The sequence below is a fragment of the Macrosteles quadrilineatus genome, unplaced genomic scaffold, assembly GCF_028750875.1.
Source record: "Macrosteles quadrilineatus isolate MER2022 unplaced genomic scaffold, UCM_ALF_1.0 Scaffold_1__1_contigs__length_201487025, whole genome shotgun sequence".
In the NCBI taxonomy this organism is placed as follows: Eukaryota; Metazoa; Arthropoda; class Insecta; order Hemiptera; family Cicadellidae; genus Macrosteles; species Macrosteles quadrilineatus.
Genome location: NW_026542594.1, coordinates 16,948,070 through 16,972,122, shown reverse-complemented (window position 1 = coordinate 16,972,122; position 24,053 = coordinate 16,948,070). Strand labels below are relative to the sequence as shown.

At 37.4% G+C, this 24,053-nt stretch overlaps 2 protein-coding genes across 2 annotated transcripts in view; one reads left to right on the top strand and one right to left on the bottom strand.

The window, feature by feature from the left end:
• The window catches only part of LOC129005531 (tRNA (uracil-5-)-methyltransferase homolog A-like), a 61,774-nt gene extending 50,354 nt beyond the window's left edge, over positions 1-11,420 (top strand). The window contains exons 8-9 of the mRNA XM_054434442.1: positions 367-559; positions 10,737-11,420. Of these exons, the coding sequence (XP_054290417.1) occupies positions 367-559; positions 10,737-10,963 (420 nt within the window). The 3' untranslated portion in view covers positions 10,964-11,420. The remainder of the gene's footprint in view (positions 1-366; positions 560-10,736) is intronic.
• A 7,417-nt stretch (positions 11,421-18,837) lies between these two features.
• LOC128983582 (zinc metalloproteinase nas-13-like) overlaps positions 18,838-24,053 on the bottom strand; it is a 34,810-nt gene continuing 29,594 nt past the window's right edge. The window contains exons 5-6 of the mRNA XM_054402916.1: positions 22,618-22,728; positions 18,838-19,697 (exon numbers count right to left, since the gene is read on the bottom strand). Coding sequence (XP_054258891.1) covers positions 19,596-19,697; positions 22,618-22,728 — 213 coding nt within the window. The 3' untranslated portion in view covers positions 18,838-19,595. The remainder of the gene's footprint in view (positions 19,698-22,617; positions 22,729-24,053) is intronic.

The following is a 24,053-nucleotide window of genomic DNA, read 5'->3' as shown; positions in this document are numbered from 1 at the left end:
AGATGTCCGGGGGTAGATTTCCGGGGGTATATGTCCGGGGGTAGATTTCCAGTCGCGGGCAGTTCCTCGACCGTGTATAGGCCCCGCCCCTCGTGACTTCAAAATGACGTAGGCGTTTTTTCATAGGGGTAAATATCCGGGGGTAGAAATCCGCTACCCCACAGTACTAATTAACGTTACCCTATTACTTATTATTAGTGGAAGACGATTACCGGTGACACGAAAACTGCAAGATATGCTCCAGTCCTGATATCGTACCTTTTGGCCGTTCTGACCATGGCCTAGTCCTGTCATGGTCGGATATGAGGGGTTCTACTGTACTTAAAATCAAAACTCCTTAAATAAATATGGTTTTTTTGTCAACAGAACTGTGGGCAAGTACTTGGTCTGGAAATTAATGAAAAAGCAGTAGAAGATGCTCAAAAGAACGCAAGTGAAAACAACATTACCAATTGTGAATTCTTTTGTGGACCAGCTGAGGAAATTCTTCAGTCGGTCTTGGACAGAGCAAAGTTCCCTGATGTGGTGGCAGTAGTGGATCCACCTCGAGCTGGCCTCCGTAAGTTAACTCTCATACTGAAGTTTATTCTCATTGAGTAAACGATCATGTTATTTAACCACCATCGTTAAATTTGTGGACAGATTTTTAAACTCAATGAATTTAAAACTCCTTACTTAAAACAAAGAAACCCCCTGGAGATAATTTAGATAAAAAATAAACTATCTGCCATCTATTATTCTTTCCGTTTAATTAATCTGCGTGCATAATTAACACATTCAACCAATTTCTGATGTAAAGCTTTTTCTATGATTCTGTTTGATGTAGATATCTTGTTCCATTTGAAAGTAGGCGTACTGAGTTCTTTGGTGTTATTTTATGGGCTTATCTCACCCTTATTTTGTTTCTGGTGATATCCTGGACTTGTCAAATTCACTGAAAATACACACACACATTCACAATAGTCCTGGATAATCAAGTCCGACGTATTGCAAAACTTGAAAAATTGCCCGCTTCCTCAGGGTAGGGGAACTTAAAGAGTTGAAAGTGATGAGAATAAGGCAATTAAGGTGCATGGGGTGTATGGCTGAGTCAAGGTGTATAAGAGAAGGTGTGTACATCCCCCCACTTTCTGTGACGTGGTGTGTGAGTCTTGCCAACCTACCGTCTATACGCCAAACCCTTAAACTGCCACACTTTTCCCACTGTATGATGTTTTTAAGGTTGTAAATGTTCAACCAACACATATTGGTACAGTATACTCCCTCTTATCCGGACTCCTTGGGACCGAGACCAGTCTGGATAACAAGTTTTCCGGTTGAACCGACGTCCCCAAAAACTCGCTAAAACGGACCATTTAAATGCATACTGTATACAGCATTTGACTTAAATTTAGGAGAGCATTGTATTTAGACAGTGATCACTGGTCTCAAATCTTTCAAACAAGAACAGTCGTTTCAGTACCACCCACTTCCTGCCGATCTAGTACGGTTAAACTGATGTTCGGATAAAAATTGTCTGGTTAAAGAGATGTCATTTCTGCCGAGTGTAGTTCGGTTAAACCAATATCTGGATAAAAGGTGTCCGGATAAGAGAGAGTCTACTGTATTTTAAACTTTATTATAGTGTATTTTATTATAATTATTTGTTGAATTTAAATATGTAGATGTCCAGATTGTACCTCTAAAATTGTTGGCATTTTAGGTTTCATGAATTACAATTTTGCCGATGAAAATGAAAATGTATGTATTTGTGTTCTTAATTTATTAAAATGGTTAATTTAATAATTTTAATTGGTACAGGGTGTCCACATTCTGGAAAGTCAGGGATAGTCATGAAAATAGGCAAAAGGTCATGGAAAGTCATGGAAATCCCATATAATGGATGGATTTGAGGGGACCATTCAATGCTCTAGTTGGCCGTAACCCCTACTATTGTAGCATTTTTCAGGATTTTTCAAAAATGTTTGATGATTCAATTTATTACAGTTGTATTAGTTTATGAGTTTTGAGTTTGTATTAGTTCATAGTTGTACCTATTGTACTCCATTGTTATCTGTTAATACATATTTCAGTATTTTCTGTGAAATAACTTGTCTAGGCAGTATTATTCGCGTGTGTACGTTACATTATAATTTTCGAGTAAAGTTCGTGAGTCATGGAAATCAATGGTAAATGGTCATGGAAAGTCATGGAAATTAATGACAAATTTTCTGTGGACACCCTGTTGGAAGTTGACCTTTAGCGGATTCAGCGCCCCAAAAAACATACATTTTTGAAAAAATTCCTCGGACGCTATTTTTGTCCACGTATGGGTTATTTTTACAACGGATTGATTGACTGGACTACTTTACATTTCTGAATCTCTTGCATTTAATTTAATTTACATTTGATTTAGTGTCTTGTTTTAGTAATTTTTCAAATTTGTTCAGATAGCTGTTTTACATTTGTCGTAACATGTTAAAAAATTAGGTTTTTAAAGACTCAAGTAACAATATATACCAATATTGGTTTCATTTACAATAATTACTATTTGTTCACTTTAGTTTGGAAACAAATATTTTTAAAAACCACTGCAACAAACAGTGCTAGGCTACTTACAGAAAAAGTACTGGTGGATATGTATAAGTAAATTTATTTAGAAGAAAAATTAACCCCCTTACCCTACCAAAAAGGATTTATAATGTGCAATAAATCGCTCAAACTTCTGCATGAGGATTTAAAGATCGAACTGGTCATCATATTACATTAGGAACAATAAAACAGAACCTTTTCTGTAGATCTCTTTAATTGCTAAATCATCTTTATTTCGCACAGAAAAAAGTGTATAATAGTGTCACAAGAATATATAATAAAACTAAATTCTAAATGCTGTTAGAACTAAAATGTAACTGAACAGTATCTTAATTTGATCGGCAACCTTACAAATCTTTCACAGTGTAGGGAGCTCAGGAACTAAAAGTATGCGTTTGACCGCACTCCCAAATTTGTCTTTGTCTTGCTCCACTTTCAGGGGTTCAGGCAACACTTTGAAAAACCTAATACTATTATAAAAGAGATGTCTCTCAAAGAACCTAGTCCTATGCTTAGGTACCTTAATATTGTTTTTGTGTCTGAAAGTGTACTGGATTGAATGGAACTGCGGTTGATACAGATGATAATTTCTTTTAAAAAACGATAGATAACTCAGTATGTATATGGATGGAAATGTAAGAATATTGTATTCCTTGAAGAGAGGATTTCAAGAACTACGACGGGATATTCTAGAGGCTGCTCTTAGGGGTTTTTTCTGAAGACGGAAGACAAACTTTGTTTGTACGCTCTCACAGCCCCAAACTGCCACCAAATACGACAATAATGGGTAAATAAGTCCATAATAGGCACTCAAGGTTACACGAGAATCGGTAAACTTCGAAAGACCTCTAATAAAAAAATTTCCTGTGCTAATTCTTCTGACAAGAATGATTCAACTTGATTGTCTGTGTCGAGGGTTGAGGGTCTATTTTCCCTTTATAAACCCAAACTGGTGGGAAGACAAGATATTATTTTCCTCAAAAAATGACAAGAGTTTGTTCAGAAAAAGTTGTTCGAAAACTTTGGAGAAAGTTGAAATTAAGGAAATTGACCGATAGTTGCTACAATCATATTTGCTTCAATCTTATGAATGGGCCTGACAATGGTATGTTTTAGGGAAGATGGAAAGCATCCTTCTTCAAAACAACAATTTATCAGATGGACCAATGGAGCAAAAACTATATCATATGTTTCTCTAAGAAGTCAAGAAGAAATTTCATCTGTCCCACTCAATGGCTTTGGTTTGAGTGAAAGTATGACTTCTTCTACCTCAGGTTTAGTGACAGGGGACAAAAGTAGAGAATTGGGTACAAAATTAAGAGACTCTGACAACGACTTCACCCTATCTATACAGTCACTTTCAGTGTGGAATTCAGTTCCAATATCAGAGAAGAATTTATTAAAGATTCCAGCGACTGTCCCTGGATCTCCTACTGTACCGCCATCTTTGTCAACCACTGAAATTTCGAAGTTGTCCTTCAATTTAGGACCTTTGGTGTCATTTATGGTTCCCCATATTGTCTTTGATTTGTTCGATGACTCAGATATCTTACTAAGGATTTTGTCTCATTTTGCTTTACGGACAGCCATTTTGAAGTTTCTTTTCATGTCTCTGTACTTTAAGCGAATAGGGTGTGACGAATCAAGATCCTTTGACAATGTGTAAAGAAACTGCAGTTACTTTTTAAGGTTCAATATCTCTGGTGTATTTGAAGACTTACGACGGTGGACTTTCGTTATAGGAAAGGATGTATCAAATAAGTATTTTATGGTTTGAAGAAATTCACTAAATTTTGATCTGTATTCTGTTGATCTAGCATGCCAGTCCAGGTTTCCTTATTTAAATGATGCCTAAAAAAACATATTTAAAAATATTTTCAAAATTAAATTTACAACATTGAATAAACATAGGTTCAGATGGTGGAGTTGAAGGAGTTAGATTAATTACGGCTTCTTGGCCATGGTGATTTGACAAGGCGGCCTTAAAAACCCTACAACTAATTAGCTGGGAATCCATGTTTGTGAAGATGTTGTCAATGACCGTCTTAGAGTTCTTAAACTCCCTTGTATATGAGGATATTTTATGAATATACAAGACAAAAATTAAGAAGCTAAAATAAGCTAAAACTAACAAGCTAAAATTAAGAAACTGTGCCAGAAAACACTGCTGAACCCAGCAACAAAGAAGTTGTTTGGAAGTGAAAAACGAAAATGAATTAAATATGATATTAGGAGAAGGGTTGAAGTAGGTAGGCCTACTCGTGCTTTTAACACGTTGATGTGGACATTGACAGCTTAATAATTTGCCAATGGTGATGAACCATGTGTCCTGTGATTAACACGAGGGACTGGCGAGTCGGCGTGGACTCAGTGCGTCTTCAGTGGCTTTGGATCCATCAACGACGTGGGACTCAGCAACACTTCAATAGCTGTGGTAGCATGGAACTTACCTAAATTGACGACCAACCCACGAAACTGGGTTCAGCAACTCGTTGGCGGAAGTGGTTGAGTGTTGAACCACCCTGGTGTGATGGAATACTACACAGAGTGCAGTCAGTGAGCCAACGATGCTCAAGCAGCTGGGGTTATGTGATAAACCAACCAGGGAAACTCACGTTGCACTGTTGGACAGCTTCGGTTCTTTGAAACCCAATGACTATAAACATGGGGGTGGCAAATAATAAGAGACAGCCATCACGCAGTTCATTGCAGTGGGAGGGGCAGTGCCATGGGTCAGTGTGATCAACCAGACACACAGTACTACGGTGAAGACTGAGGTTAACTGGCTGTAGCACGGTTTGGGGTATAAAGAAAACCTAGCCTACAGCAAAGAGAGCTGAGGTAAAATGAATCTCAGCCTGTTTAGTAGCTGAGACAGGTAGGTTTGCATCTCTAGCTACAGTGGCAGTCAGAGTGAGGAGAACCCTCTAGAGTACAGTGACGGGTCTGTATGATAAACTGAATTCCCCTTGTCCTACATGCGAGCAACGTGAAGAAGACATCAGGTGTGGCTAAGCCATGAGACTGTACATAGCAAATGTTTTTACAGTAGACCCCCTATTAACCGACCTCGTATTAACCGATAATCGGATTATCCGCCTTCGATCGTAAAATAATACAGTTTGTTTTAACCGACCTTGATTTGAGAGCAGCTCGGTTTAACCGCCGCTTTCTAGGAATCTCGGCATTTCCGCTCCCACGCTGAGCGATGAGAACTGAACCATACGCTTATCTCCACAGGATATGACTAACAATAAGCTATTTTGTGTTGAGCACAAAAAATATAGCATAGCCTATTGTCAGTTTGTCATCATCGTTTGTAGCTCGAGCACATCTGATCTGATTTGTTATCTGTGCGGCAAATTTATAACATCATAAAGTGCGTTACGATTTTGAGAACTGATTATCTTATCGCCGGAGTAAACAAACAACGCAACTTGTAAGGAAGGCAGGGAAAGGGGGTTAACAACTCCAAGGTCAAGATAGTTTTTGTGCCTGGAGCCTCCAGTGAGAGGCTATAAATAAATGTCCTGTTTTGTAACAAAATGGTCGCTTGTATCTTTAATGTTGACAAAAGGTTCTGTACTGTATTACGATGTATTTGGAAAGCATCAATTAATACATTACAGTATTAAAGTTATTAAAATAGGAATTTTATTGACTATTGCCTAGTATTATAATAATATATTCCACTGAAAGTCTGCCTATTTGACTTAACTGTGTTTTGTGTTTATTAGTGACTTTTCTATCAATATGAAAAAGGAGATAAGAGTAGTTTATTTTATAAATAATGCAAGTATGACTTCAAAATAATGATTATATAATTCCAAATGAATAGCACTTCATTATGTTATGATTATAGGGATTGCCCGTTTTATCCGACCTTTTGAGTTATCCGACCTAGGTCCGGTCCCATTAGGGTCGGTTAAGAGGGGGTCTACTGTATTTACATCTGGTCAATACAGATGATATTTTGGTTGGTGATTGTAAATAAACTATTAACTTTTTGATTGGTGTTCACTTTATTCTTTTAACTTAAACTAAATTTTATCCATCAAACTAATCCAATTCTTAACTTATATTTACAAACTACCAAGAAACTTAAAACTATACTTCTAAACTTTACTGAACTAAATATATATATATGCTTCCACAAGTTAAACTTCTTACTGGACAAAAAAAATCTCAAACCTCTATCCAAATTTCGCGACATGGTAGCAGAGCTGCGACGATCCACCCGTAACTGATCTTTTTTACACAAATTTTAACTCTATAACTTCAACTGTACTTTGAACATGACGACTCGTCTGAGGAAGAAGGCCGCCACTCTCATGGCACATGTGAAGTCTACCCTTGCAGAGGAGACTACACTGCTTGACGCTGAGGACCCTTTGAGGAACTAGCGACACTGGGAACTCTACAAGGCTATTCAGCTCCCCTAGAAGCCTTGATGGAACAGATTGACCAAGAAACAGCCAACGAGTCAGCCAATGTGGAGGGTACTGACGACGCCGAGGATCTTTTTGGTATCGTACTTGACAGTGAGCAAGTAATATCAACCTTGAAGGTAAGACTTGAAGCCTTCAACACGAAAGCTATCAATGATCATGCTAATAATTCAAATGGTCTTTCGTCCGAGCGAGTGTTGGAATACCCAAGCAGTTTAGTACAACTGCCTAAACTGATCCTTCCCATGTTTGAAGGTAACATTCTTAAATGGCAAGAGTTCTGGGACTCGTACAACTCTGCCATTCACAGTCAGCAATATTTAACTAAAGTAGATAAATTCAATTACCTTAACTCCCTTTTGCATGGAGAGGTCAAACTATGCATTGCTGGTCTACTATTAACTGCTGACAATTATGACGTTGCCATATCTTTGCTTCAAGATAGATTTGCTAACAGACAACTCATAATCAATTCGCATTACAAAGCCTTGATGGATTTAAGTCCCTTAAAATCTAACGACTCTGGAAAATTAAGAAACTTATTTGATATTATTGACAAGCACGTCAGGTGTCTATAAAACTTAGGCGAAGATACCAACTCCAATTTCTTCTTTTCTCTGATTATGAGGAAACTTCCTCTGGATATAGTTACAAAAGTAGAAGAAAACAATGTAGATAATACTCTTGATGCCACTAAATTATGTAGTATAGTCAGAAATATAATCGTAGCTAGAGAAAAGTCACAACTGTTATTAGGTTTGGGATCAAAAAAAACTTCCATCTCACCATCAGAACACGAAAACTACTTTCGTACCTCAGAAAAAGGTAATTTTTCAACTACACAGGCCCTTCCATCGACCAAAAACAGTACTGCAACCTGTATTTTCTGCTAAGACGCCCACTGGAACGACCAATGCCAGAAGTATAAAACTGTAGAAGAAAGAAAAGGTAAGGTTAAAGGTCTCTGTTTTATTTGCCTGAAGAGTGGCCACAACTTAAACGATTGTAAGGTAAGCAAACCTTGTGTATATTGTAAACAGAGGACAAACCATCATAGGAGTCTCTGTCCCAAACGACTCCCTAAAAACACTAAAAGTAATGAATCCTCTTCTGCTAACTCTACTTTTTCTAAAAAAACTTCCCTGATTTCAGCAAACGAAAATGCAATTTTACAAACTGCAAAAGTATACGTTGTGAATTATGACTTAACTGAACCTGCTCGAGTTCTGTGTGACACTGGAAGTCAGAAGTCGTATATTTCAAAGAGTTTGGCTTTAAAACTTAAACTTGAGTCTAACAATGCACAATTCTTATCAGTTTTTACCTTTGGTAATACAGAAGCCAAGACAATTGAAACCCAAACTGTTACTGCCGGTATTAAACTACTTGATGGAAACTTACTTAAGATTAACTATAATGTTGTACCAGAAATTACCGGAAAATTTCATGCTTGCACTAAAATTGATGTCTGTAAAATCAAGACACTCTACCCCTCATTGATCTTTGCCAAAAATCAGAATGAAGATTCTGAAGTAGATCTTTTAATCGGCAATGATTATTACTTAGATCTCATGACATTTGAAAGGATAGAGCTAAAGTCTGGCCTTTACCTGATCGGTTCCAAAGTTGATCGGTTCCAAAGTTGGTTGGATTGTAAGTGGTAGAGACAACTACCATGATAAAATTGACAACTTATATTCATCCTCCTTTCTCACTGCAATTCAGCCCACTAATCTTTTTGAATTGAAAAGTTACTTTGAACCGTCTGACTCCCAGACAGTAAAGCATTTGAATATAAAGGACTTATGGAGCCTAGAGAGTTTAGGAATCCAAGACTGTCCCTATCAGAATGACGATGACATAGCTTTAAGTGCATTTAATGAAACGGTCAAAATGGAAAATGGTAGGATTCGGTCAGTTGGCCCTGGAAGGAGAACCCTCCTGATCTACCAAGTAACTATGGTCTATCACTGGGAAGGCTTAAGTCACTAATGCATCGTTTTGAAGACAAACCTAATTTACTTGAACAGTATGACAACATTATTAATGATCAAGTATCCTCTAGTATAATTTAAAAGGTTCTGATAATTGATAACTCAACAGTCACACACTACATTCCCCACCACCCTGTTATTAACGAATCAAAAACCACTACTAAGCTAAGAATAGTGTATGACGCCTCTGCTAAGCCTAAGAGAGCGGCTAACAGTTTAAATGATTGTCTTTATCGTGGTCCAGTGATTCTCGAGGATCTATGTGGTTTACTCTTACGGTTTCAACTTAATGCAGTTGCTCTAATAGCCGATATTGAAAAGGCATTTCTTCAACTACAACTACACGAACCTGATAGAAATGCCACGAGATTTCTATGGGTAAAAGATACTTCGTTGCCAGTCGAACAAAGTAACATTGAGGAATTCAGGTTTTGTAGAGTTCCCTTCGGTGTAATATCAAGTCCTTTTTTGTTAAGCACCTTGTCTACACTAGTAAAAACCACTAGTAATACTAGTCCCTACACTAGTAACTAGTATTTTACACTAGTAGGTTTTTGAAACGTAGACTTGTAAAATACACTAGTATTACTAGTCCATGGACTAGTAGTTTTATGAAACAGGGCCCAGCTAGCACTCTCGCAATTTCGATGACAGACTGCCTATGTTTACTAGCAGTAAATTTGTAGTAAATTTAGTGTAGGCGGATAGTGTGTTTGTACTGTAGTCTGTGTTGTGTAGAATTAACACGTTCGTACTGGCGACGCCGCGGTCATTGCTACAGACCGAGGTATACATTTGAATCTTACACATAGACCGGCTGTCACTTGGTTAACAGTACACACAGACCACGGGCGAAAACCTGTAAAACAGTGATCATTTACATTGTAATACGCTGCAATCGTGTTTGTAAATAATTTATTCTTGTTTTTTTTTTGTATTTTTTATAACCTTTTGTAATGTCGCATATTCGCGACGCCCGGTCTATAGCGAAGACGATAGTGAAAATTATCATAGTTTTCTTGAAATAGCCCAAACGCTGCATATATGCGACAGTTCATTTTTGTTTGTGTTTTGAGGTGAAAGTAAGTAAAAAAAAACAGATTACTCAAGAACAGTTTATAACTGGACAAATATAAACGCTACATAGGATAATGCAGCATACATACATACAGTGATGCAGAAAAGTAAAAACCAGTTTTTCCAACTATCTATGACGTCACCAATCATCATATCCACAGACCAAGCGACACAGTTTTGCGTCAGAAATCTCTGTAGACCACTGCAGGGAATTCAGTGCCTTCAAATAGACCGTTACAAAGATATAAGCATTTTAATAACATTAGAACCCCGACGCAAATATGCGACGGCAGTCTATTTTAATGTGACTATGGGTAGAAACCGGCCGTCGCATATGTGCGTCGCTGGTCCATGTGAATGAACAATTTCGTACTATTGCAGTTGCAAACGTGTTACTCTTTACCCTGAACCCTTTGCTACTTCATTAAGTCACTTAAATTTCCTTTCCTTTCTCTAAGATGCATAGTTATTATTGTGCAACCCTTCTCTTAAATTGTTGTTTACATTGTTAGCTATTTATTGTTGACTAAGTTATTGGGGATTATTTGATATTTATTTAGTTTATCCTTGTTTTTATATCTTAGGCCGTTTTCTTGTGATTCTGAGAGGTTCTACTGTATTACTAAGCTTGTAACATACTATACAGGGCAGAACGCAGTTGTGATGCTGCGTAGGATATCTAAGATCAAGAGGATTGCGTACATCGCCTGTGACCTGAAGTGTGCAGTTAAGAACATAGTGGATCTGGCACGGCCAGCGTCCAAGACTCTGGCAGGAGCCCCGTTTGTCCCCATGGCTGTCACCCCTGTAGATCTGTTTCCTCACACAGATCACTGTGAGGTGATAATCTACCTGGAGAGAGCAGACACGTAAGGTCATCCAGACTGTAGAATCTGACTAAGGAAGTGTCAGGGGTAGCAAAATATTCCTAAATTATCCTTCAAGGAATTGCCCTGTTGTGACTGTGAGCCCTACTGTGAAATTGTTGTTAACATTGTTAGCTACTTATTTTTGACTAAGTTACTGGGGATTCTTTGATATTTAATTAGTTTTTAGTCAGGTTTTAAATTGAAACTATACATTTTAATCATTTGCGGGTTTTTAAATGGCAATTTATAACAAATTTGTTCCAAGTTTAAAGGATAGGGAGAGAAAATTAAAATTAATTATTACAGTAGAGTCAGGATAATCCTACCTTCCCTATTGACGATTGAGTTCTGTGATATTTCCTCGTGGCATGACCAAGCCGATATGTTAAAATGTTAAAATGACCCCTTATTGCATCCCCGTATGAAGCAAAAATATATGCTTTATGCTTTTGTTGACTGTACTTTTCCTTTGCTTTCTTAAACCACCAAAAAATACAACACAGATTGTCACAGCTTATACCTGCATACTTCTCTGCTACCCCTCACGTCTTAGTGTGTTATGAATGAGTATTGCTTAATCTGAAACTGTTTCAGTTGTGATGTTTTTATTTTGTTTCTTATTAAATTTTTGATTTTTTTTTTATAAAAGGAATTTTGGGTTCAATTTGATTATTACATAATTTTTAACACTTTTACTAAAGTTTTCATTATTTACCGTGTTATCCAACCTTTCTGTTATTCCGATCTTGGTGCATTTGAAATGTATAGGATAATCAAGACTCTACTGTCATGCATTAAATATACAATTTTTCTTCTAGATAATGAATGCTTTTTTTTGCACCAGCGGCCGTCGCTCAGTGGCAGCCGCTGCAATTATATAAGTACATTAACTCAAATGGGTGCTTATGCTCCATAGTAGCGGCTCTTTACTCCAGACAGGTGGACTTAGGAAGTGTGATTTTAGTGGTTGAAGATGCATTGAGTCTTATGGGAGCATTTATACACAGCAGCGTGGCCCGCGCTACCCCTGTAAGTGCTGCCAACCCTCCTGGTCCCGTAAATACAGTAATTATATATTTTTAAAAGATTTTGTACTGTTGTTAACATCCTCGACCGTTTTTACTAATTCATTCTGACCTAACTTATCTGGAATTGTATATACGGTACCTTTGTCAGTACGTACATTAATAAAAGAAATGTTTAAGAACAACACGTTTTATACCTTATACACCTACATTATGTTACACATGTTGTTATTGCTGTACAATTTGCTGTTTCAAACCACAAAACCTCGCCATCAAGATTCGTATAATAAAGCTTACAGATTTTTCAAATGTGCTTATAGTTAACTTGATAGCAAAATATTTTTAAGACCCTCTAATAAGGCACTATTAATATTACAAATTAGTTTTTGAGTGTATCTTATTGTATGAATAAGGCTATATTGAAACAAATAGTAGCCATTTCCTGGGTTAAAATGTTTAATGTTGCAAGGCTTAGTTAATATTTTATACCATGTTATAAAGTTAGTTATACAGTAGACTCTCAGTAATCCGGCAGATATAGGACCGCCATACTGCCGGATAAGTGAAAATGCCGGATTACTGGAATGTTATCTTTAAAAACACTTAGAATGCAACTAAAACACGTATCCGAAGTTCGCGTGATCGGAAACCGCGAGAGTTCGCGGGAGGCGATGATAACGTCTAGGCCTACACGTCCGCGGGAGATGTTCGTGAAATTGCCGCCATCGCGCATGACGACGATGACGTTTTCGTGATCGCGGGAGATGTTCATGATTTTGCCGCGATCGTGCTTGACGACGATGATGTTTCCGTTACCGCGGGAGGCGATGATAACGTCTATACGTCCGCGGGAGATGTTCGTGATTTTGCTGCCATCGTGCTTGACGACGATGATGTTTCCGTGACCGCGGTAGGCGATGATAACGTCTATACGTCCGCAGTAGATGTTCCTGATTTTGCCGCGATCGTGCTTGACGACGATTACGTTTCTGTGACCGCGGGAGGCGATGATAACGTCTATACGTCCGCGGGAGATGTTCGTAATTTTGCCGCGATCATGCTTGACGACGATGACGTTTCCGTGACCGCGGGAGGCGATGATAACGTCTATACGTCCGCGGGAGATGTTAATGATATTGCCGCGATCGCGCAAGACGATGATGACGTTTTCATGACCACGTGAGAGAATTATGATGTCTACACGGCCGCGGGAGATAATCCGAATTTCGCCCCGATCTCGGATGACCTCCCGTCAAAAGACGCCAGATTACTGGAGTGCCAGAGTAATGCAGTGCCGGATTAGAGAGGGTCTACTGTATTTTTAACCACAGCCTGCTTATGTGTATTAATGAGTGGTGGAAACTAAACAGTTTTATAAATTATTTTGTGTTTAAACAGGAAAGTGGTTACCATAATCAAAAAAGAGTCCATGTCCAGAACCAAATGTTAGTGAGTTACAAATCAATGTTGGCAGAACTAATTTTCCTACCACGGCTGGTACAAAAAAACTAGTGGGGACACGGGTGCGAGTCACTGGAGAATTTCACAGGCGCTTGTTTTCAGCTGGGCTATACACAAACCGCTGCCAATGTGCATAAAAGGGGCCCAAACATGTGAAATAAGTGATTGGCTATAACTCCAGAATTTATGAATATCCCACAAAATTTCCAAAACATTTTAACCATGCAAAAGTAGATAAAAAATGTATCAAAGGTGTCAGTTAGTTAACTGACTCTAAAACCAAAGTTAAGTTGTATAGGATTAAATTTAAGAAAAAAAAATGCTTTTACACCATACTTCACAGAAACAGGTACTTTTCCATCCGTATTGATAGGCTGGAAAGTTGCCCTTTAGCGTGTTTAAACACGGAAAAGTAACATTATGTACTTTTTCATCACTCTGTATTGGAAAATAGTCCATTTGCCAAACTTGGAAGTAACGATTACAGTAACAAAACAATTATGTAATCGTTACATTTTTTAGTAACGTCTTTAACGCACCTGTTACATCTTAAAACAAGTAACTTGTAATTGGTAATCGTTAAAGAAAACCTTGGTAACGTTTAATAGTAATGGTAAAAGTTACTTCCGTTACATTATTTCAAGAACTTAAAAATAAAAAAATGTAAATTCAGTACATCGTTCAGAGACAAGGGTAGTTGGGAGAAAAGAGAAAGTGGGCTATGCCAGTTTTTTGACCCTAGCTCTGCTTCCTGACGCGACCACTCCACCCCAACTCTGGAATGCTGCAGCGTGAACACAGTAGAAACCGTTTGTGGATTGACACGATCCCTGCCTTTGTTAGATATCTGTCACATCAGTCCACCTAATCAATGTTCTTGAGGTAGTCGACCGTTAGTGACACATTGACTTTGATTCCCGTCCGTGTTTGTTTTTGTTGTGGGCCGATGTATAGTTTAGAGTATCACAAGTTAATCCCTTTAGTTTTTGCAAAGTTTTAGTGGTCGTGTTAGTTTATTTATTTTTTTATTATAAGCCGATATGTTGTCATTTCCTTTATTGTGGCCGGGCATAAAGGAAATGTTTCAGCAAATGACAAACGGTGGAACAAGTGTACAGTTCAATTTTTTGCTGTGTCTACCAAAAACAAATTTTATAAAGGCATCAGTGACTACGTCCTCAAATTTAACGATTCATATTAAGGTAAGAAAAACACTATATATTTTGGCAACTAGTTTGTTATCTGTTTTCTGTTTAAATTAAATTGAAATAGTTACTATTTTTTTGTAATTTGTTCTGCTTAAATGGCTTAATTTGTGTGCTTATAAATAGAATATAGCTCAATTTCAATTGTATGTAAATCTGTCGTTAAGGGGTGATAGCGAGTTTTAACTGTCATCTTTAAAACTGTGGCATTATCCAGAAAATAATATAAAGGTTTCGTATGTATATTGATGAACCAAATTAAAATAGTAAAAAATAAACAAAAGTAAAATGGATTCATCCGAATGTTGACCAAGACTATAAAACATGTATTCGTCTTTTTTACATGTGTATATGCTTAGGCTTAGGTAAGCCATTTTCTTGGTCAATTCATCTTGTATTCAGTCTTTAAGTAAGCAGTATTTTTGGCTAGTTCTAATTAAACACTATGCCATATGCCGGGTGTGCAAAATGCTACCATAGTACAAAATACTAATAATAGCGCTGTTTAGACTACTTTAACTTTAGTATAAAGAGACATAACAAATTAGAATTTTAAATAGTTAAAACAACATGCAATGCAACACGTATGTATATAGCTGTGTATAAGGTAGTGGGTTAAGCCCTAATTATTTTAATTTAGATGAAAAAGTCACAAAGCTTGGGTTTAGTTTTAAAAAAGATTAGTTTATGATAATAATGCATAGGTATAAAGGTCTATGCATAAAAGCTAAAAAAGTAAATGGAACGGGGTTAAGATTTAGTTTTAAGATCAGTAATGTAACATCAAGATTATTACTGGTTAAAAACTATTCCTTCATTTTACTTTGTTTGTCATATAATGTGCATAATTTATTTTAATGCTTCATACAAATACAAAATCACCACCCTTTGGCATGGGTGTTCGTTTACTGGCCCAGTATCGACAAAAATGTGCTCTCACACGTCACAACCCTCCCAAAGTTTCAGTACATCCGTAGGATACACCACAAGAGAATTGGGAAAGGGTTCATATCGACTATGCAGGACCGCTTGATAATACATATTTCCTCATGTGTGTTGATGCAAAATCTAAATGGGCGGAGGTGAAAATCATCAAAGACTCACCTACTAGTGCGAACACAATTAATCTTTTAGAAGGAATTTTCTCATGTCATGGATATCCTTAAGTACTCGTTTCAGGTAATGCTGCCATTTTCAAAAGTGATATTTTTCAAAATTACTGCAAAACAAACGGTATTTTCCAGAAATTCATCGCTCCAGGGCATCCGGCAACAAACGGTTTAGCCAAGAGATCCGTTAAAAATCAATTATTAACGGAGGTGATTTGGTTGAGTGTTGGCTCAATCCAAACACTAAAGAACCGCCTGAAAGCAGTCTCAACTGACCAAACTCCAATCCAAACCAAAATTCAAAATATTTTACAAAGGTACAGAGCATCACCGCTAGCTTGTGATCACTCCCCGGCGGAACTCTACCTGCACAGAAAAATAAGGATAAGACTGAATGCCATTTTTCCGTACAAACCTCAACCTTCAACTACACAGTCAGTCTTCACCTGCACGTTCACTATATGTGGGGGAGAGGGTACAGGTCAAACTTTTCATCAATAATAAAAACACATGGCAGTTTGGTCAAGTAAAGAAGAAGCTTGGGAAAAGACATCAGCTCGTAGTTCTCGACTCATCTGATTAATTCCTGAAGAGGCACATCAATCAACTACGCCCAATGCTGGTAGAGGCCAAAAACAAAAACCTTCGGACCAACGCAGTCGTTTGATGTTCCCAGGATTTCAAGACGAGCAGAAATATATAGGAATCCAGATCCAGTTGCAGCTCCAGAACCAAGGCAACCAGAAGTACAATCTTCAGAAAGAGCTCAAGCTGAGAATGTCATACCACATCGTGAGCAAGCTGAGAATACCAACGCCAGACCACAGCGTGAGCGTCGCATGCCCTCAAGTCTTCACTACATCTTTACATCTTTATCTATGTCTTTACTACATATGTCATTTCAAATAGTGGTCAAGACTGATGTTTATTGTTTATCTTTACACTTTTACATTCTTCAAGTTAGTTCTTCATTACAAATTATTATACAAGGCAGTTCACTTTTTAGTTATTCAATAAATATAGTTTACATCTTATCCAGTGTGAGAATTATCATCATTAATAAGACCAGACCACCCGCTTGAGTCACACCACTACCCGTTAGAGTTCAAACGGTTACAGTTCCCCGTCACAGTTTGCTTCGCCATGACGATTAAATCACAAGACACAGTCCACAGTCGGCGTGGAACTAAGTGGATCAGCATGTGTCTCTCACGGGCTGTTGTATAAAGATTAAAGTTGCGTATTCCAGTGTGAGATCCAGCAAAAGCCTCTTCATTCATGCTCTGGGTGGCCAGACTGTAAACGTAGTGTATGAGGATGCCCTCAGATAAACTACACACTTCCTCTTTATCAACAAAAGAAACCTTGGGTGAAAGAAGGGGAAGATCTAAATACCATAATTATTTAAACCCCTTCTCAAATGTTTTATTGTATTTGTGTAAAATTCCATATTATTATCATTATGTTTAACTGTCATTATTTCCACTAGTGGTTTTGTATAGCGGAAAGCGACGATGTTGTATTGCATTATGTTTTTTTTTTTTTATGAAGTTAGAATCATGTAAAAACAGTTTTCTTAGTTCGTCATTTACTTGTGGTTGTGGCATGATAATAAGTCCATTGTAGCAACATGCGTTGAAATGTCCATATGTGGACTCCTCTGCGAAGTGAAATGCACCACAATGCATGAAAGTGCTGTGATGCTGTGAAGAGGACCTAGATTGTGCGAAACAACACTCAACTCATTTTCCAGTGTTCTTCTGAAGGCAGGTTGTAAACCAGCTTGTGAATTTCTTTTATATTTAGGCCTTACATGACATTCTCTTTCAGCATTTCTTGTGTCAGTTGAATTCCTGGATACTCTTCCACGTCTTGCAGGTCTTCCCGTACCCTGTCAAGTTACTTCACTCATCATAAAAACGGGAAAAAAATTCCTGAATACTCTTCCACACCTTGCAGGTCTTCCCCTACCCTGTCTAGTTACTTCACCACTCTTTATAATAACGGAAAACAAAAAGAATTAAACAAATACATTTCATTTTGAAACATTATTTAACAACATTGACTTTTGGTATAAATGTAAAGTAAACCTTGCAAATAAATAAGTAACAGCTGATTAGAATGCAGACGTTTTTCCGTCCCCATGCTTTTCTTATGTGAGATGTTTTACGTTATATCTTGTTTTCTGGCAACTTTATGGGAATGCTGCTATTTTTCTCGAGTCCCTGGGATCAAGACCTTTAATTTAAGACCTCTTCCACTTTTCTGCGATTTACCAGACGTCCACAATTTTCTGGTAAAAATTTTGTCTTACAGAATTATATATAAGGATATAGCATTTTTTTAATACACCGTACTTACTATTGTGTTAGTTATAACTCTTTTTATTATTACTGAACATTAAATGTTTGAATTTATACTTGACTTAAAAAGATTCCTCATTGAGTTTTTTTTACAGTAGACTCCCTCTTATCCGGACACCTTTTAACCGGACTACACTCGGCGGAAATGACATCTCTTTAACCGGACAATTTTTATCAGCACATTGTTTAAACCGGACTAGATTGGCAGGAAGTGGGCAGTACTGAAACACTGTTCTCTTGGGAAAGATTTGAGACCAGTGATCAGGTGACTAAATACCATGCTCTCCTAAATTTAATTTGAATATCACAGTAAACAGTCCGTTTTAACGCGTTTTTGGGGACGTCGGTTTAACCAGAAAACCTGTTATCCGGACTGGCCTCGGTCCCGAGGAGTCCGGATGAGAGGGAGTCTACTGTAATGTATATTTTATTCAACCCATACGTAGAACAGGTACACAGCTAGTTATAAATAAAAATAGCGAGAAACATTGCGCATATTGGGAATATGGAGAACTAGTTAAAGAGCAAGGGAAAATCAGCTGATCTTTGATGGAAGTGCTCTAAATTTGAGCTTGGGAAACAATTATTTTCTTTTATATCAGTTGTTATCGAAAATGGCTACTTTATACCAATGAATACAAACCCGTCAAGAACGCAATGCCTTTGTCAAATATTTCCAGACTGGAAATATTTGACAGTCTGGCCAAGTCAGCTGACTGAGTGAGACATCTATTTTCTTGGTTGTCATATGGTTAATTCAGTATTTTAACAATGTGTGGTGAAATAGAGTAGTATGTGTGTAAATGAAGATACGTGGGCCCTATATATCTTCCTCTTACCACTACAAAATCACACACATTTCCTGTCGTCGTTCAACTCTACTGGAAAGAAGCTAACTACCTCGTCAAAGTGCACATTAATACCTTAGCTGCATATCACAGCCAGCTTTTATGTTATTTAATACATCTAATTAATATATAATGAAAAGAGAAATAATTATATATCTGGACTTATTCTGATTCGTAAAAGTAACTAGATTTAGCAAACGTGAATTCAAATATTAATTGTATAAATTTGAAATATTAATTACCAGACTACGACCATTTGGTGAACCTAAAATTACATAATAAATAACTAATTTACCCTAGCCTACACCCTTCCCCAACCTCTACTGAATTATCTAGTCATAGTCTTAATCCTAGTACTTATCCGAACGTTGATGTACAGCTGCTGCAGGTCTACGCGACACTACACTATACTCCGTCGTTCCTTGGCGCGCGTGCCTGCTTTGGTGAGACTGCCCGCGCACCTAGTCTAGTTGCGTCACGTGACTTTACGCGTTGCGCTTGTAGCGGGTCGCTACAAATGATCAGGGTTTTTAATACAAACAGGCGGAAATTAAATATTAGAAAGCTTTTTTTAAAACTTAACAAGTTAAAAAAACAAAACATTAACGATAAAATAATTATTAGGTTAAAAATAATAAAAAGGTTTGTCCCAAAACGTATCAAAACTGTGCATCCAAGAAGTGTCAAAGTCCGAAGAAGGGCGAGAAGCTGAGTCCGAAAGCATTGCCTGGAAAAAGTAAAAACATGGCACTTTACTTAAAATATAAAATTAAAAACTAAACTATTTTTTTAATATGTCTTTCATCCCTCTATGACAAAACCATTTACGCAACTAAATTAGCTTAAATTATGCACAAAGATAATTTAGTATGCAGGTTTACTAAAGGACTATTTTAGTTTCAGTATTGGCCTATGGCTCTGCTGCTTTTAAATGTCTGAGGTGGGACTTGAAGGAGGAAAGTTAGTCGTACAGTATCAATATTTTTTTAAGGGTGAATTCAGTCTGCCTACTTTTACTGAGCTAAAGAGAATCATAATCGTAGAAATGAAGTGATTCAGATGAGCTTTTATAAAATAGAGATGGGTAGTGCAACTGATTTTCACAACTATTTTAAAGAAGAATTCTTCTCAGAATTCTTAACCCATTACAAAAAGCACAGGTAATATTCTAATTTGCGATCAAATCTTATTCAGTTAAACAGGATAAGTATTGCACATTAGATGAAAAAGTAACAAAAAAAAATTACAGTAGGTACCTGTAATACAGGGTGCAGCAATAAAACCGATCTACTGTATTTCATCATTGACTAAGGAAACAAACTTTGTTTCCCTTGTCTGTGATTTCATCTAGCGCACTGTTCAGCAACAGGTCGTCTGAGAGTGGTGGGGTTTGGCTCGTTGGAAAGCCTACACGATGCCATTATCTGTGGTCATAGAACAGTGGTTACCTCAGCATTGTGCTTTTGTTATCGAGTCAAATTAAAAAAGTAATGATTCAGTCATTGCAACTCAGCGGCAGTTCCGTGCATTTTTTAAATTAGGGCAACGTCGATTCCATCAAGTGGCACAATCTTGTAGTGGGCTACCAACATTAGAACGATTGCTTCTGCGTTAAAAAAGAAGCTGACAAGCCGCCCAAAGTTTGATCGGTCGTCAGACAACTAACATTCGATAGAGTCCGTGCAACGAGGAACAGTCCTCGTAGGCCTGCCCGAAAACAAACATCTGCTTTGAACATGTCTGACCACTCGGTTAAACTAGTTTTGAGGTTCGACCTTAATTCTTATCCCTACAGATTGAGATTAATGTGTATTAATCTGTTCAATTTAGTTGATTATTCATACAGGGAACCTCTCCATGTTGACCTAATTTTTTAAGAATGCATGGAAATACCGCTGAGTTGCAATGACTGAATCATTACTTTTTAAAACGACTCGATAACAAAAGCACGATGCTGAGGTAACCACTATTCTATGACCACAGATAATGGCATCGTATAGGCTTTCCAACAAGCCTACCCCCCAACACCCTTAGTGCTGTGAAAAATAGATCGGTTTTTTTGCCACGCCCTATACAATACAGTGTATATTCATATTCTTCTACATATTATTTCATGATCATCTTGTTGGAAGAATTGGAACAGTAAAATGTTGTATTACATTTAAGGTTACAAATAATCAAACCCTACAATATTTCATACTTTAGTTGCTACATTAGACACCAATTTTATTCAATCTTGTGTTTCTCAATCATCCCTTATCTACATGGCTGGATGCTACCTTGTTTGAACTGAGGCTATGTGAGGTATGGTTATATGAGGTGAACATCACATTAAATAATTGACACCATAACCTAACTAATTATTTACGACTACAACTGCCGGATTTAGAGTATTTGCAGCCCTCGGCCAAATTAACCCAAACTTCCCCACAATCATCGTCGTCACGTGCGATTGCCGTAAAATCATGAACATGCATCACGCGATCAATGGGACAGCATCATTGTCAGCAGCATTCGCTGCAAATCATTATAAAAAATTTAAACTTTTGTTCTAAAAAATTGTTTTTGTACCCCTGCGGTCTCTAATTGTTAGCGGCCTAGTGGTAAATCTGGCTGTGCTACTACCTTTAATTAATTTTTTTTTAATTGTGTTTTGTCTTCCCTCACTAGTATTAATTTGTGGTTTAGTTCTTGGGACCATCCTTTATATTAAAAACATCTCATATTTGTTTATTTATATGATCAAACTTGTGTTTCTCAATCATCCCTTTTGTACATGGCTGGATGCTACCTTGTTTGAACTGAGGCTATGTGAGGTATGGTTATATGAGGTGAACATCACATTAAATAATTGACACCATAACCTAACTAATTATTTACGACTACAACTGCCGGATTTAGAGTATTTGCAGCCCTCGGCCAAATTAACCCAAACTTCCCCACAATCATCGTCGTCACGCGCGATTGCCGTAAAATCATGAACATGCATCACGCGATCAATGGGACAGCATCATTGTCAGCAGCATTCACTGCAAATCATTACAAAAAAATTTTTAACTTTTGTTCTAAAAAATTGTTTTTGTACAATAGCCCTACCCCTGAGGTCTCTAATTGTTAGCGGCCTAGTGGTAAATCTGGCTGTGCTACTACCTTTAATTAATTTTTTTTAATTGTGTTTTGTCTTCCCTCACTAGTATTAATTTGTGGTTTAGTTCTTGGGACCATCCTTTATATTGATAACATCTCATATTTGTTTATTTAGGTATATGATTAGATTTAAGTTCCAAACAAATCCAAAATTTTTATATACCTACAGGTAGCCTACTAACTACTTGTACTTTTATGAGCAGTTAAATATATTTAATAAATAATGTCATTATAAGAATTCTTTTTCATGAGATCTATTGTTCATGTTTCAACGATTGACTATCCGTTGCAACAAGAAGAAGCCAATAACGACACAAACAAGACCTATTAAAACAAACATAATAAATGTACTATATCGATTGGCTGAGAAAAACAATGCTCAGTCGATGATGCCAATCTAGAACAAAATGTGCTGTCGCCTCCTCATACAGAATTATATTAAATGATCCTAATACTAGATCTTAAGTTGACTTATTGAGAGAGTTACAAAGTCAAGTTACCGGGGTCCGTCTCTCCTCACTGTCCTGTCCGCTGCAGCCGTACATGATGTTAAGCTTCATCTGGTCTCGGTCGCTCAGACCGAACCTCTGCCCGATCTGTGCTCCGTCGTCCTGTGACAAAACAATCACTTGCAACAACCATCTGTTAGGGAACATTCAAACAAATCGTTCATGGGAATAACATATTTTTGTCAAAGGTCTTGACTATCGATATAACTAGATATTTAATCTCTTTTAAAGTCGTCAGTTTCTTGATCAAAATGGACTTAGTTAAATTGAGCCACCAGCAGACTTGTGCTGATGTAAAAGTTACTGGTTTATGACAAGTACCCCAACTGATGTAAAAGTTACTGGTTTATGACAAGTACCCCAACTGATGTAAAAGTTACTGGTTTATGACAAGTACCCCAACTGATGTAAAAGTTACTGGTTTATGACAAGTACCCCAACTGATGTAAAAGTTACTGGTTTACGACAAGTACCCCAACTGATGTAAAAGTTACTGGTTTACGACAAGTACCCCAACTGATGTAAAAGTTACTGGTTTACGACAAGTACCCCAACTGATGTAAAAGTTACTGGTTTATGACAAGTACCCCAACTGATGTAAAAGTTACTGGTTTATGACAAGTACCCCAACTGATGTAAACGTTACTGGTTTATGACAAGTACCCCAACTGATGTAAAAGTTACTGGTTTATGACAAGTACCCCAACTGATGTAAAAGTTACTGGTTTATGACAAGTACCCCAACTGATGTAAAAGTTACTGGTTTATGACAAGTACCCCAACTGATGTAAAAGTTACTGGTTTACGACAAGTACCCCAACTGATGTAAAAGTTACTGGTTTACGACAAGTACCCCAACTGATGTAAAAGTTACTGGTTTACGACAAGTACCCCAACTGATGTAAAAGTTACTGGTTTACGACAAGTACCCCAACTGATGTAAAAGTTACTGGTTTACGACAAGTACGCCAACTGATGTAAAAGTTACTGGTTTACGACAAGTACCCCAACTGATGTAAAAGTTACTGGTTTATGACAAGTACCCCAACTGATGTAAAAGTTACTGGTTTATGACAAGTACCCCAACTGATGTAAAAGTTACTGGTTTATGACAAGTACCCCAACTGATGTAAAAGTTACTGGTTTATGACAAGTACCCCAACTGATGTAAAAGTTACTGGTTTATGACAAGTACCCCAACTGATGTAAAAGTTACTGGTTTATGACAAGTACCCCAACTGATGTAAAAGTTACTGGTTTACGACAAGTACCCCAACTGATGTAAAAGTTACTGGTTTACGACAAGTACCCCAACTGATGTAAAAGTTACTGGTTTACGACAAGTACCCCAACTGATGTAAAAGTTACTGGTTTATGACAAGTACCCCAACTGATGTAAAAGTTACTGGTTTACGACAAGTACCCCA